The sequence below is a fragment of the Pelophylax lessonae genome (genome assembly GCF_965119305.1).
Source record: "Pelophylax lessonae genome assembly, chromosome: 3".
Taxonomy (NCBI): domain Eukaryota; kingdom Metazoa; phylum Chordata; class Amphibia; order Anura; family Ranidae; genus Pelophylax; species Pelophylax lessonae.
In genome coordinates this window covers 291,987,283-292,003,938 of record NC_138770.1, presented here as the reverse complement: position 1 = coordinate 292,003,938, position 16,656 = coordinate 291,987,283, and the positions used below count along the sequence as shown (strand labels likewise).

Below are 16,656 nucleotides of genomic sequence, written 5' to 3'. Positions count from 1 at the left end.
TTATTTAAATACTTATGAATTAGCTACACTAAATAGGTAGCTGATCTGAACTGGAGTGTGACTGTAACTATTATGCAATTGACACAAAGCCTAGATACATTCTTTTTTCTTTTTAAACGGTTTTTATTAAAGGCAAAAGAAATACGGTACAGTAACATGAGGTTGAAAGATTACGTACATGCCTTGATAGAACAAGTCGCATTGAAATACAGAACTGCAGCATATAACAATCAAGTAACAGGTAACAATGTGATACGTATAGGGGGTCATCCCGGCGCCCCGTCTGAGAAGCATTGAGGGTACGCACTAAATGTAGGTGTGGCCTAGGTCACAATGCATGGATGGACCCCCAAACAGACCTGAAGAAGGGGTCTCAGACAAAACAAAGATACATCTCTAGATTAGGTATGCCGGGGGCCGGGTGGGGGGGGGGGTTGGGTTGGCGGGGCTGGGCTGGGAGGAAATCAGGGTAAGTAGGAGATGGTCGTGGGGGGAGGTAATAGCAGGTGCCCGGAGAGAGCCTCGAACCCCCCTTGGGGCCCAGGTGGGAAAAGAGGGCGGAAGCCTAGATACTTTCAATTGGATTCAGTAAATGTCAGGCAACCAGACTTCAGGGAACCCAAAGGTAATTAATATTCAGAGGTCATCATCAACATGACAGTTACCTGGGTTTAATTCAAGACTTAGGCGAACATTACTAAAGTTTTAGTGCCCAACTCAATTGAAGTCAATATTTGCTAAATGTCAAAAACAACAATAGTGGCCATTTTCTAGGCCAATAGGCAAGGGTTTGTCAAACAAATGGCATGTGGACAGGACATTGCCATGGGGAACATGTAACAAAGTACATAAACGATTTTAAAATTCAGTCCGGCGAGAAGCATTTATTTTATTAATGCTTAAAATTAAATAACAATATTACCAACATAGAGCTGCAATGTTTCCATTTTGCAAACCACACAGTTTTTGAAACCAAAAGCTTTTCTCCATCTTTTGGATAGAGTAGAGAAGGGGTTTTATTGTTTCCGTCCCTATTGGGAAGCTTTCCTTCTAGTTCCTTTCCCAGAGTCATACCAATAAAGTGGGATCCCACCAAAGCTAGGGGAAATCCCACATTTGACAGCTGTCGTGAAAGCAATAGCCCCCATTGAGAGATTTCTCCTTAGCCTCCTTTTGATGACAAACAATATTTGGATTTCCTCTCAATTTTTGTTTTAGTGAAACGAGTCACAAAGAAAGGAAGAAAGTATGCTTTTCCCCAGTGGGGGCATATCTAACACCAAAATATATTATTATCTTACTTGCAGTTCCACTTTCAATTAAATAAAATGTATTTAGACTCATTAGCTATTGTGTACAACTCCTGCAAGTAACTTTACAATGTGCTGTTGTGTATCACTAGCTAAAACCTTCAACTGATCACACTGGAATAGAGTCAAAAACTTTCCAATATACTAACAAAGATAAAGACTTCTTAGTGCATATAAATATTGGTTTAAAAAAAAAATGGTTTTTGGCAAGAGCCACCAGGTCAAGTGCACTGACAGTAGATGCTTGTAAACCAACAAAAGGTCTATCGAATATTTTAAGCACACTGTGCAGCTTAATAGCCTGTATGTCTTGCTTTAAACGAACAACAGCTGTAAAATCTGTAGATATGCGATTATTAGTTAGAAAAATAAAAAAAATCGAATGATTATTCAGGATGGTTTATAGGGAGTAATAGGGGAAAGAAAACCTTTAGCATGAATTACTAGTAACGTAGAAACAAATCAAGGCCAGGCCATCAGACACCACTGGCACAAATCTCAAGGTTCTCATAAACAAGGGCCACAGTCTTATACTTTGCATGCTTGGAATAATATCACATTGCAATGAACCCTGATTCAATTAGGCACACTGTATGTTATGTCTTGCTGACTTATATCAAGTACATTATAACAGATAAAAACTTCACCTAATTTATGACTAAATAGTGATGCTATAGAAGTTCTCTTCTGCCAGTTACATACTAAATAATAAAACTATGTATGTAACAGTAACTAATAGTTAGCAGTAGTTAATTGCGTTCAACTTTTCTAGAAAACAGCCAATGCAGTTAAGTAGGCCATTTGGGTCCCCTCAGAAGCCTGGCTAAAAAAACTCCTAGTTAGAATCCTGCATGCCCTGACATGTTGCTAAGATGTGAAAACAATTGGATGCTTACTCTGAGCATTGCAGTAGTGAAAAATGTCCTAGCAACAAGGTAGAATGTGGGGCTTGCTAACTAGAAGTTTTTTTTAGTCAGGCTTCTTAAGGGACCCAAAAGGTCTACAGATAAAACAATACAAATATTTATTATTTTACAAAGCTGCACCATTTTTTATATCTGCTGGGACTCCTTGACTGCATAGGCTATTTTCTGGAAAAGGTGAACTTAGCCTTTAACCATCCTGTGAAACATTCACATAGCATACCTGGTGGGAATAAATCCTGGACCCCAGCAATATAAATCAGGACTGCTAGCATTCATCTAAAAGCGGTGTTTAATTGCTCACCTTCTGCTCAGGCTTCCATAATAATTTATGCAGTTTGGAGTTCTCTTGTGATGTATCATCAGGCTGAGATATAGTATGGGGTACATCTGATCCATGTATCCATGTCACTTTCTTCTTTGTGTATTTCTTAAATTCATCCTGGTGAGAAAACATTCCATACTATTTGTTAGTTCTGTAGTAGAGAATGCCCTAAACTCATTTCCCTTCAGCTGTATAAAAACGTATTAAAGTGTATCTATCGTCAAAATGTAAAATCATATATTCATTTCCTCATTGTATTTCAATTATTTCCAACCGACTCCTATTAATCTGAACGATATTGAAGTTTGTACTTTGTGAAGATCCCCACACATTCACTTCCTTGAATTCTGTGATTCACTATGCTCTGTGAGGAGGCTCTGCTGTGTTCCAGAATTCACAGAACCTGCCTTCTGAATTTGAGAGGTGCTGAAGAAAGGAGTTTAGTGGGCAGAATTAGCACAGGAATCACAGCTTGCAGGTAGCAAGGTACCATGGGATATATAGTCCTTAGAAATCGCAGGTAAACAGAAGGGAGGAGAAGCTGGAATACATGGAGGGAATCCAGGACGTTGTGGAAAGAGATTGTCAGCAGACAGGCAACGTTCACAACATTAAAAGGAGATTTTCAAGTAAGTTTATGCTAGATTCCTGGCTCCTCCTCTTCGGCAAGTGCCCACATAGGAAGTCACTCCCAAGCTGCCCTGCCTGCGTCTATTAACACAGACAGTTCAGCTCAGCCCTGCCCCCACACCCTCGTCACTGGATTTAATTAACAGTAGCAGGAGCCAATAGCCCCTGCTGCTATCGATCTCCCCAGTGAGGAGGGAGAGAGACGGTGTTCTCATGCACCAACACCTAGGAATAAGATCAGGCTCAGGTAAGTATAAGGGGGGGGGGATCTGCAGCACAGGTGGTATTTAACCCTAATGCATAGAATGCATTATAGTAAAGGACCTTAAGGCTTTAGACTTCCCTTTATATCTCTTTTCCTCCAGACATAAAGGGGTTGATTTACTAAAGGCAAATAGTTTGTGCAAGTGCACTTGCTCTAGATCTGAGGGGAACATGCAAGGACAATAAAAAAAAAAATAACAGCACATGATTGGATTATAGAAATAAGCAGAGCTTTCCCTCATTTCAGAGCTTCCCCCCAGATCTGGCGCAACTGCACATGCACTTGCAGTGCACAGTATATTTGCCTTTAGCAAATCTCCCAGAGTTTCCCTTTGTCCTCTGTAATGACTTAAAAGTGAATAACTGTACACCGAATTTACTAAAATGACCACTTAAAGAGGAAGTAAACCCTCCTCTGCAAGTTGTACCTATAGGTAAGCCTATGATAAGGCTTACCTATTGTAACGCTCCGGCGTTTGTTTAGTGAACTGGATTTGCAGCTGCAGAAATTCCACTCAGTAGTCTTGTAGAGATGTGTTGAATCACCATATCCAACTCTCCAGACTCATCATTGTGGCCCAGCCTGCCTCAGCATGCAAATATACAGACACTCAGATAAGATGTTCCTGGAGTGATAGGTTGTATACGATAGTATAGAGGTGATGTGCTGAAAGGACAGGCGTGAGTAGTGATAGCAATGATAGGCACTCAATAGTAATGTTCAGGAGTGTTAGCAGATGGTGATAGATAGTATGCAGATAGGTTAGCAATCATGTACAAGTAACAGGTGGTAGGGGACAGCAGATGAAGTGTACAGGAATTGCTAACTTAGTGCAAGGATATAGATGGTAGTAGACTCAAGAGCTAGCAATCTATGTAACAGTGCAGATGATAGAAATAGTAATGCATAGATAGCAACAGCCCTTAGTATGCAAGAGTAGATAGTGTAAGTTGATAGGAAGGAATCCCCTGTGGGGTACTTATCACTAGTTGGTTTAGAGAGATGAGGGGTCCGGTAATGAGATAAAGATCAGGTAGCGAGATACAGGATCAGTAGCGAGATACAGGATCAAGTAGCGAGACTCCGGTCTATCCAGATACTGGAGAAATAGCTGGAAGCTTCAGCAGCGTCAGACAAGGCTGTATAACAAGCGGTTTGCACGAACACCTTGTGAGTGAAAGCCGGCGATTGAAATAGCCGCTCAGAGCGGCGCCTAGTGATGACGTCATGCGGCTTAAAGAGATAGGCAAGTATATGCGTTCCACCTAGCTGAAAAGGTAGGACGCAATGCGGAAGAAATGGGCTGGAAGGGTACCGAAGGTACCAGAATCTTACAGTACCCCCCCCCTTAAGGCCGGCTCCAGAAGGCCTATAGCACTGGTCTCTCCGGGTATTTGGAGTGGAACCTTCGTATAAGCCTGGGAGCGTGAACGTCAGAAGTATCCAACCAGGTGTCGTCTTGGGGTCCATAGTTTTTCCATCTTATGAGATATTGGAGTTTCCCTCTGTGGATACGAGAATCCAAAATCTCCTTAATCTCAAATTCTTCTCCGCCCTCAACTTGTACTGGAGGTGGAGGCGAGATGGTAGGTCTTATTCCTTGGTTGTAAACATGTGGTTTCAGTAGCGACACGTGAAAGATGGGGTGTATTTTAAGATCTGCCGGTAAGGTGAGTTGAACTGCAGCTCTCCCAATGAGCTTCTCAATTGGGAAAGGTCCTAGAAACAAAGGCCCAAGCTTTTTACTGGGGATCTTTAACCTTAAGTTTTTCGTAGATAGCCAAACGAGATCCCCAATAGCATATTGAGGAGAAGGTCTTCTACGGAGGTCGTAGTACCTTTTTTGTTGGCTATGAGCATGTGAGATGGTGGTGTTAAGTAAACCCAGAGAGTCTTTTATTTGGGTAAGATAGTCAGAGGCTACTGGGTTACTTGATGGCAGGATGCGTGGTGGAAGAAGTGTGGGATGAAATCCATAGTTTAGGTAGAATGGACTTTGCTTAGTAGTACTGTGGGTTGCGTTATTGTAAGCAAATTCTGCCAGAGGGAGGAGGAGGTCCACTCAATCATCCTGTAGGTATGAGGTGTAGCAACGCAAATATTGTTCAATGCACTGGTTGACTCTTTCAGTTTGTCCATTGGTCTGAGGGTGGTAGGGAGAAGTAAGTTTTCGCTCAATTCGTAGTATATGACATAGAGCTTGCCAAAACTTGGAGATGAACTGTGAACCTCGGTCCGATAAAAGAGTCTTTGGAATTCCATGTAGCTTGAACACATGTTTCTCTAGTAATTCCGCTGTTTCCTTAGATGAAGGTAGTCTGCGAATAGAAATGAAATGTGCCATCTTTGTCAGATGGTCCACTGAGGAGACAAATTTTTGTACAGACGTCTTCATATCAGGCCACCAAAATTGCCTGGTGAGCAAATTGAATGTCTTAGTCATACCCATATGTCCTGCCATAGGTACGTCATGTGATAATTCCAAGATCTTGGTACGCATACCAGGAGGTATGTAGAGTTTGTCGTTAAAGTAGAGGAAGCCTTCTGCATCAGCACTTAGTTGTGGTGGTGGTGAATCCAGTCCTATACTGTGCAGAATCTCTTCCTTCAAGGAACGAACAACACCAATAATACGGTCATGGGGTATTATAGGAAGTGAAGGGATTTCGGCGCAGTTATCTTCGGTTAGCCGTGATAGCGCATTCGCTTTTTTGTTTTTGTCTGCAGGCGTGTAGGTCACTAGGAAGTTGAATCTTAGGAAGAATAATGACCAACGTACCTGCCGGTGGGAAAGAGTCTTGTTGGTCTGAAGGTATTGGAGATTCTTATGATCTGTATATATGAGTATTGGCAATCGAGTACCTTCAAGTAAATGTCGCCAATTTTCTAGTGCCAGTTTTATGGCAAGCAACTCTTTTTCACCCACTGGGTAATTCACCTCTGGGCTACTTAGTGATTTAGAGAAAAAAGCAACTGGGTGGAGTGGTGAAGTATTCGTTGGTCGTTGGGAAAGAACTGCTCCTACAGCCATATTTGAAGCATCTACCTCCAGGATGTATTGGAGGGATGGGTCTGGATGGCGTAGTATGGGAGCAGAAGTGAAGCTTGATTTTAACAAGCGGAAAGCTTTATTTGCTTCTTCAGACCATTTGAATGGTTTCTTTACACTTGTAAGTTGTGTGAGCGGTCTCACAATAGAAGAGAAGTTCTTGATGAACTTCCTATAGAAGTTTGAAAATCCAAGGAATCGTTGTAATGCCTTACGAGTTGTTGGTACAGGCCAATCCAGTATACACGATATCTTGCTCATATCCATCTTGATACCTTTCTTAGATATGATGTATCCTAGGAATAGTACTTCTTCCTTGTGAAATAGGCATTTTTTCAATTTTACGTATAAATTGTGTGCAAGTAATCTGGATAGCACAAGTCTTACATGTCTTACATGTTCGGACAAGGACTGAGAATAAATGAGTATATCATCCAGATATACCACAACACAAACATCAAGTAAGTCTCTGAAGATGTCATTTATGAATCGCTGAAATGCTGCGGGAGCATTACACAACCCAAAAGGCATCACTAGATATTCTAATAATCCGTATCTGGTTCTGAATGCCGTCTTCCACTCATCCCCATTACGGATTCGGATGAGGTTGTATGCCCCTTTTAGGTCCAATTTTGAAAAGTAGGTAGCTCCGCGCACTTGTTCAATGAGTTCGGGAATGAGAGGTAAAGGATAGCGATCCTTTATCGTAATGGTATTTAATTGCCTATAGTCAATAATAGGCCTGAGACTTAAATCCTTATTGCGGACAAAGAAAAGTCCTGCAGCTGTGGAAGAAGTAGAGGGTCTAATAAACCCTTTCGCTAAATTCTCATCCAAGTATTCCTTGAGATTAGAAAGTTCATCCTGAGAAAGAGGATAAACATGACCGAAAGTTAGTTTACTATTAGGGAGTAGATCAATAGAACAATCGTAGTCCCTATGGGGAGGCAATACTTGAGCATTTTTCTCAAGGAAGACTTCTGATAAATCCTGATAACATGGTGGTGGTGAAATTTCATCTGACACCATGGACAGGATTTTTTTATATGATTGGAGGTTACACGTGGTCTCGCAGTAGTGAGAGGGGAAGGTTAGAGTCCGTGTTTTCCAATCAATGGTTGGTTGATGTATGTGTAACCAGGGAAGTCCCAAAATAATGGGAAAATGTGGTGAAGGTAATACATCAAAAGTGGTGGTCTCAGCATGAGACTCGTTAGCAGTAGCAAGGAGTGCTTGTGTCTGATTGGTGATTGGACCAGAAGATAACGGAATACCGTTAATAAAACTAACAGAGACAGGTTTAGATTTTGAAATAATAGGTATTTTATTTAAAGCAACAAAACTAGTGTCAATGTAGTTCCCACAAGATCCTGTGTCGATCATAGCCTTGGTGGTGGTCCTATTGTGGTCCCACTGTAAGGTCAAATGAATAAAAAGATAGGGATTAGAAAAAGAAGTCGTTAATCCCCCCAGCAAGACATGTGAACACTCACCCTCTTTTTTGCGGACAAGGGGACAGACGCTTATCAAATGATCCGGGGAGGCGCAGTACATGCAGAGATTTTCAGATCTTCTCCTGGCTTGTTCAGTAGACGATAATGGTGGGCGTATGGTTCCTACCTCCATAGGAGTAGGGTCAACGGGCGAAACTCTGAGAAGGATTGGATAATGGTACTCCCATTTTCTCAGCCTTTCTTTCTCGCAGTCGCCTGTCAATATTGAGTTGTATTAAGGCATCCAAAGTGCCAGGTAAATCCGCTCGGGCGAGCTCGTCTTTAACGGCTTCTGATAACCCGAGTCTTAACTGGGTTCGCAAAGATGCATCATTCCACCCTGAATCAAGGGTCCATCTTTTGAACTCTGCTACGAAGTCTTCAACAGGTCTCCTTCCTTGTTTTAAAGCCCTCAATTGGCTGTCAGCAGTACTCTGCCTATTTGGGTCTTCATATAAGCTAGCGAGTTCTGCTAAGAATAAAGGATAGGAGTTAAGAAGAGGGTCATTTTTCTCAAAGAGAGAGTCTGCCCAAGTCCGTGGATCACCCGACAAATATGAGATAGTGGTGCAGACTTTAATTTGGTCTGTAGTGTAAGTACGAGGTTTTAAATTAAAAAGCAATTGACATGCGTTTTTAAATTCACAAAATTTTTTCCGATCACCTGTAAACACTAGGGGAGGGTTTATTTTGGGCTCACGAGGTTGAGCAGCAGTGAGCTGTGAAACGCGGGCTATCTGCTGTCTCAAAGTCTGATTTTCATTTTTCACTTCGGCAAGGGAAAGGATTAATGCATCTACCTTTTGTGTTAGTTGTATCACATGAGTGGCTAATTCTGCTGAATCCATTTTTTTTTTCTGGTTCATGCAATCTGTAACGCTCCGGCGTTTGTTTAGTGAACTGGATTTGCAGCTGCAGAAATTCCACTCAGTAGTCAAGTAGAGATGTGTTGAATCACCATATCCAACTCTCCAGACTCATCATTATGGCCCAGCCTGCCTCAGCATGCAAATATACAGACACTCAGATAAGATGTTCCTGGAGTGATAGGTTGTATACGATAGTATAGAGGTGATGTGCTGAAAGGACAGGCGTGAGTAGTGATAGCAATGATAGGCACTCAATAGTAATGTTCAGGAGTGTTAGCAGATGGTGATAGATAGTATGCAGATAGGTTAGCAATCATGTACAAGTAACAGGTGGTAGGGGACAGCAGATGAAGTGTACAGGAATTGCTAACTTAGTGCAAGGATATAGATGGTAGTAGACTCAAGAGCTAGCAATCTATGTAACAGTGCAGATGATAGAAATAGTAATGCATAGATAGCAACAGTCCTTAGTATGCAAGAGTAGATAGTGTAAGTTGATAGGAAGGAATCCCCTGTGGGGTACTTATCACTAGTTGGTTTAGAGAGATGAGGGGTCCGATAATGAGATAAAGATCAGGTAGCGAGATACAGGATCAGTAGCGAGATACAGGATCAAGTAGCGAGACTCCGGTCTATCTAGATACTGGAGAAATAGCTGGAAGCTTCGGCAGCGTCAGACAAGGCTGTATAACAAGCGGTTTGCACGAACACCTTGTGAGTGAAAGCCGGCGATTGAAATAGCCGCTCAGAGCGGCACCTAGTGATGACGTCATGCGGCTTAAAGAGATAGGCAGGTATATGCGTTCCACCTAGCTGAAAAGGTGGGACACAATGCGGAAGAAATGGGCTGGAAGGGTACCGAAGGTACCAGAATCTTACAGAATCTTACACCTATAGGTACATGTACCGTTTAGGAGATATTTACCTTACATGCAGCCAGTGACGTCACTGGTGCATGCGCTCTGAAGGAACGGCCACTCGTACCATTCCTTCAGAGTCCCGTGCCGTGACAGTTGGCCGAATGCCGCGATCCCGGAAGACGGGTGACTGGACATGTCGTCCGTCATAGAGGTAAGCGGGCGGCACGGCGGGGGCTCGTTCTAAGGTAAGTATTTCATAATGAGCTAGTATGCGATGCATACTAGCTCATTATGTGTTTCTCTTTCAGGGTGAAGAAAAAAAAAATATGAGGGTTTACAACCTCTTTAAGTATTTATACATATTTGATAATATCCCCCCTTAATCACCTCTTTTCAAGAGAGAATAAATTCAGTTCAGCTAATCTCTTCTCATAGCTGAGCTCCTCCATGCCTCTTATCAGTTTAACCACTTTAGCCCCAGAAGGTTTTACCCCCCCCCCCCCTCATGACCAGGCTATTTTTTGCGATATGGTACTGCGCTATTTAACTGAAAATTGCATGGTCGTACGATGATGTACCCAGATACAATTGATGTTGTTTTTTCCCCACAAATAGAGCTTTCTTTTGGTGGTATTTGATCACCTCTGCGGTTTTTATTTTTTGTGCTATACACAAAAAAAGACAGACAATTTTGAGAGAAAAAAACATTATTTTTTACTTTCTGCTATAAAACACATCAATAAAACAAAATGTAAATAAAATCAAATTTCTTCATTTTTGTGTGGGGGGTCTCTGATGTAAGGGGGGCTCTGTGTGGGGGTCTCTGATGTAAGTGGGCTCTGTGTGGGGGGGTCTCTGATGTAAGGGGGGCTCTGTGTGGGGGGTCTCTGATGTGAGGGGGGCTTTATGTGGGGGATCTCTGATGTAAGGGGGCTCTGTGTGGGGGATCTTTGATGTGAGGGGGCTTTGTGTGGGGGTCTCTGATGTAAGGGGGGCTCTGTGTGGGGGGTCTCTGATGTGAGGGGGGCTTTGTTTGGGGGGTCTCTGATGTGGGGGGTCTCTGATGTGAGGGGGGCTTTGTGTGGGGGGTCTCTGATGTGAGGGGGGCTCTGTGTGGGGGTCTCTGTGGGGGGAAAGTGTCAGCAAGACACTTTCCAGCAGCAGTGAGTGAGTTCAGTTGGCATGTAAATGAAAAAGTGCAACTGGAGCTCAAGTCAAGACAGAAGAGGCAGATGTATGTGTATCTGTGGCAGGGAACACAATCTGCATTGCAGTTCCATTTGTGCAGGCTAAGCAGCTTAAGGGTAGGAGTGAAGGGGTTACTGCACAGAATGGGAGAGAGTGTGCCAAAGAGATCTGCCTAACAGGAGAAGCCCCCGCCGGAGAGTCGTGGATGGAGTCGCCATCAGTGGGCCGCACATTTCAACGGAGGAAGGGAGCTGAGATCTCACTGTCGGGTGTAGCTGAGGAGCAGACACGCATGTGGAGGAGCAAGATGGTGGATGCCACAAAGGAATTCTCCTATTAAAGCCAGGGGCTGCTACCTTGAGGGGGTAAACCCCTAGTTCACAGACACACTTTGTTAAAGGACACTTTGTGAAAATATTTTGGGCTATGGGTCATTACTGTCCCTAAAGCAATCTTGAGAAAGGACACTTTGCGAAGATACCTCATTTAAAGGACACTTTGCGAAGATTCCCTTGGGCCAGAGTAATGTTAAAGGAAAATTTGTGCGAGTTTCTACCTTGCGAGAGATGGGTGCCAGAGTGAAAGGATTCCTTGAAGAGTTCCTACAGACACTCACAAGCAGGCAAGCTTTGCTAAGGCTCCAGAAATAACAGCATACCGCCAGGAGAAGATGTGTTGACTCGGTGTTGCAGAGACAAGGACACTGAACACCAGTCGAAAGGACTCCGCACTTCTTCATCCTAACTTGTAGGTCTGACTAGGATAGGAAAGAGTCAGTGCCCTGGTAATTGATTGGGACTATGCCTATTGCTAGTCATATGGTTCCCAAATGGAACAGATAACGCAAATGCTTAGTTAGTTAGATTGGCAAGTTGTTCTGTTTGTCTATTACAGGAACACAACAGGATGATGAGTCAAGCGTGCCCTTAGGGGGCCGTTTGCTCCAGTTGTCTCAACATGAATGCTAGTGTTAGAGATTCTTCAGGTAAGAAGGTCCCCTGTGCAGAGAGTGCAGTCTTACTGTGAGTATATAAAATGCAAATTTACTACATGCTCACTCTTTCCTTTGCAGGCTTGCAGGGGATCTTCATGCCTTTGAGAGATTATCTGTTATCTATTTTGTGTATATGTGTTGGATGTAGTACCCTTCTAGGTAGGTGCTAGAGAGAGTGTATAGTTGTTGGGTCTTTCTGCTTACCAGAGAGATTGCCAGGTACATTTATGTTGCTCTCTGCCTACCAGAGAGCAGGATCCATTAGTGAGGTCTGCTCATGGTGCTCAGGTGCAGCTCAGCTTTTCTGAAATGTTTCACACTGGTCCAATAGGGAGGCACATTGGACAGTGGGAAGAAACCTGACAAGTGAGTGCACTTGGAGGTAGACACTAGAGAGGATCTGATTCTGCATACAGTGAGTACAGATCTGTGTCATTGGGCCTGTCTTGAGAGGACCACCCCTTCTGCCAGAAGAGTCAGTAGATAGGTGTCAGTCAAGGGGATGCTGGAAGGTATCCTGAAAATATGTTAGTTGCATCAAGTCTACTGCTATAGAGAGCAAAAGGACTTAATTCTCCCATACAAGTGGCAGTATGGTTAAAGCCATGTGTGTGCTTCCACAAATAACCGGTGAGGCCAAGTGAGAGTTGTCCTTACCTACTGTGAATAGTTCAAGTTGGAGTATCCCACTATTCCAGTCTCCCATCTAAGTTCCACAATAATTATAAAACCAAATACCCTGGACTGTTTATTGAGTAGCGAGCAAGTGGGAGTAAGGATGGATGTGTGAAAAATCCCCTAGTGACTGTCTGCAGGCAATCAGAAGGAGACCCAAGAAGTCATCACACAGCAAGCTTTACAGGGACAGTGCTACATTTATCTCTGACACAAAAGCATGTTTTTCTTTCAGCCTTAGGCTAGATTTACACTTATGCGGGTGTGGGAATGCATGTAAATTGCATGCTCTCGTACCCACAAGCACCTGCAGGCGAAACACAATACTTTTTAGCAGACACATGAGGGTGTCATTAATTCTTAATGGCACCCCACACATCTGAAAATTCAGCACATTTTTAGGTGCATAAAACTGCATGGTGCAAAAGCACCATACAGTTTCAGTGAAGCTGCGATTTTGAAAAAGTGTAGGGATCTTTATGTTTCCCGCAGGTACAGCAGCCTATTCATATGAATGGACTGATGTACCAGTGCAAACATGGTCCTCAGGAAATGGCTAGATGTGAACCTAGCCCTTTGATAAGAAATCTATTTCCAGAAGACTTCCATTATCAGCAGTTTGCACTTAGGTATGAAGCTGTGGAGTTCTTTTTTCTAAATCAAGTGTCACTACCCCTCCTTGAAAGAAAGCAGTTTTATTTTATTGTATTGTTTTGTTGTTCTGCGTGGTCTTAAACTTAAGGCCAGGTTTACACAGTTCTGGTGTGGTAATGCATGCCTGTAGGTGCATGTTGGGGTAAAGTGGATGTAAACCCTCACAGTATATCTAGTGAAGTGAACAGCCTCAGACGATACACAAAGATGAAACAAATCTCCCTACATAGGTTTTACATGTATATCTGCTGTCTTCAGCTTTATCTATTCTTTAGAAAGTGCACATCGTGTTAGAGATTTTCTCTTCCTGTTCACTTGCAGAGCTGTGCAGTGACCAGACAAGCTCTCTGCTAATCTATTTAAAGCAACCCCCACAACGCAAATTTCAGCCTGGTTTTATCTTGGTTGATGGTGAACTTGTCAGAAGTTATCATGCTGATAACAGAGCAACGAAACAGCAGAAAGACATAGGACGTAGGGCTTTAGAGAGAAAGAAAACACTACAGATATATCTGCTTAGGCCAAATTTCATGAATCAGGTTTACATCCACTTTAAAGCAGTTTATTATTTTTGAATCAGTTGCCAGTGAACCCAATGCTTGGTGGATGCAGCCCTCCTCAGATAGAGGAATCCAATGTGAAACTACAAAAACAACAAAGGGGAAGGTGCAAACACCTGGTGCATTACCCGAGAAAAAAAATATTCAAAGACAAAGGAACCAGGAAAGGTCAGTGTGGAACAACATGTGATTCAGAAGAAGCATTTCGGGGGCGCACCGGAAGGGGATGCACCTCCATAACACGTCAGATGGCTAGTGCACGGTAGGTCGTTAGAGCATTTGTACCTTGCACTATATGGCATTTTCTGACTTACATTTTTTACACTGCAGTTTTGTGAGTATGTATTTTATTGGTTCCACTGTCTTTGAAAAACATTTTTTTTCCTCGGGTAATGCACCAGGTGTTTGTTCCTTCCCCTTTGTTGAATTTTGTAGCCAAACAAAACCTCACCTGACCCTTTTTTGGGAACCAAACATATAATGGTGTGTTGCTGTGCACTATGGTATGCTGCTTTAGTATGTTGATGTGCCATCCAAAATGATTGGCTCTCTAGCACACTGACGAATGTAATATGCGTTACTGCCTGTCACAAGGGTGACAATGCCACGTGGGTGGGTGGCGTAACGCGTGGAGGCAGAGCCAAGTAACATTGCATTCAGTCCGTAGTCCGATGCCGGAAGCCTCCTCCCCTTATCTTAGCCAGTGAAGACATATACAAGGCTCTTTTTTCATTTATTTAATGGAGGTAGATTTGTAGCAGTTTTTTTTTTTTTTTTTTTATTGTATTATACATTTACTACACCATTGGCAGCTCTCCTCTCTTCTCTATGGTAAGCTACTCAGAGACTCCGCACTTAAAGGGAATCGACCTGTGACAGAGTTGATCCATGCTGAAGATCGATCCGTGGGATAGGATACTCCACTGAGGACCCATTTTACCAAAGCACTGTACACCTTTTTGTGTATATGGGTCCAATAACAAGGTGAGCACGCCATTCAGCTGGCGGTGGAGCACAGAATACGCTGGTGTAAAGAGTGTTATACACAGAAGACACTTTGCTTAATCACTTTAACTGGACTGTTTGGGGACTTTTTTTATAAACTAATTGGTGAAACTATTGATAATAATTTAAAGGCTAGCAGTATTTGTTATTTATTTATTTATACATGGATTAAATCATTTATTCATTTGCACTTTATGGTATATTTTATATATTAATTGGATATATATATACCGGTATATAATGATTTACACATTGAATATTATTATTGATTATTGATTCACATATTGAATTAGTATATATGTTATAGTATAATTATTGAATTTGGTGCAGAATGAGTAGTTTCATCAAATTCTTCATTATTTTCAAACTACTCATTCTGCACCAAAACTAAAAAAAATTTGGGAAGTATATCAAATGATTCTTCAGAATTTCCAACAGAGCTATGTGCCAGAAAGGGACATCAGCATCGTCGCTGTAGTCACATTCTGTACCTGATGACGAATTTCCCCACGATTCGCTATCGCTCTGTTTCACTGTCGCTGTTAGTCTAAAAATGCTTTTGCGCAAAAAGAACGCTTTTTGGACACCATAGTCCTTCTCAATTTTCCAGGCATAAAGAATGGGAAAAGCACAGGCAGGGCACTGGAAAAGCCACCAGGTGAAATCCTGTGGTGAAATGGCATGATACAGTGTAATCCGTTAGGATCACAACTTTGTATCATGTCATTTGGTGTATTTACATTTTTTAAATTGCCGCCGGTTCCACCCCCCTGTGCCGCAACGCTCGCAGGGAAGGGAACCCGAAGATAGGTGCCGGCATCGGCCGAGCCCACAGCGGGAGGACAGCAGGAGGATGGCGGGATGACGGCAAGGAGGACAGCGGAGGATCGCAGGGGAAGGTGACTTTTATTGTGGGGTAATCCCGAGTGTGGCTCAGGGTTACCGCTAGGGATCGACCGATTATCGGCAAAGCTGATATATCGGGGGCCGATATGCACTTTTCCCAATATATCGGAATCGGCCCCTGAGGTTACCGATATTGCCGATATTTTTTAGAAAGTGCATGTATCGGAGTGATGCCTGCAGCTAGAGGGATCACCCCAGTACCGGCATCCATAGCCGATGGTCGGCTGTCTTGTAATGACAACCGATGTGGCTGAGAAGTCGCTCGGCTGTCATTACAAGGAGTGGGAGGGGACGTCCCCCCTTCCACCGTCTTCTGCGGCTCGACCAGTTTCCCCAGGCATTCAAATAAAGTACTGTAGTCTTACCATAGATTACACGGAGCGGAGGGAGCATGGGAGGAGCTAGAGTGCAGAAGGCTGGAGGGGCGGAATTAAGTTCAGCTGGTGAGGCGGAGTTGGATGGCAGATTGCAGATGGCTAGAGACTGAGGTGATCAGAGCCGAGTGCCAGGACACCGCCGAAGACCCGATTCGGCTCTGACCGGGTCTCCATGTAAAAACCCGGAAGTGTATATCTGCTGTCTTCAGCATGACATACACTTCCGGGTACTCGGCACTAGGGATGATCGAACGGTTCGGGTCCACCATCGGTTCGGCCCGAACATTGGGTGTTCGAGGTTCGGCCGAATTTAGAACTTTTTGCCCAAAAAGTTCGGAATTCGGCAACCAGAACCGACCAAAATGCAATGCTTCAGGAAATGGGCTTTAAAAGCCCGTGATTGGACCAGAACCATTAGAAAAAGCCAATTGAGGGGGCAGGAGAATGCTAGGAATGTGATTGGAGTGACTAGGGGGTCCCTAGACCAATCATTAGTGAATACGCCCCCCAGTATATAAGATCGCCCCCGCCAAATTCCTAGCATTCTTGTACGGGACATGGAAGAGAGTGGAA

General features: G+C 43.2%; 1 protein-coding gene across 1 annotated transcript in view; it reads right to left on the bottom strand.

Moving 5' to 3' along the window:
* Nucleotides 1-16,656, bottom strand: part of LOC309551116 (putative cation-transporting ATPase 13A5) — a 203,245-nt gene that overhangs the window by 162,361 nt on the left and 24,228 nt on the right. Inside the window, exon 3 of the mRNA XM_082251562.1 lies at nt 2,538-2,675. Coding sequence (XP_082107688.1) covers nt 2,538-2,675 — 138 coding nt within the window. The remainder of the gene's footprint in view (nt 1-2,537; nt 2,676-16,656) is intronic.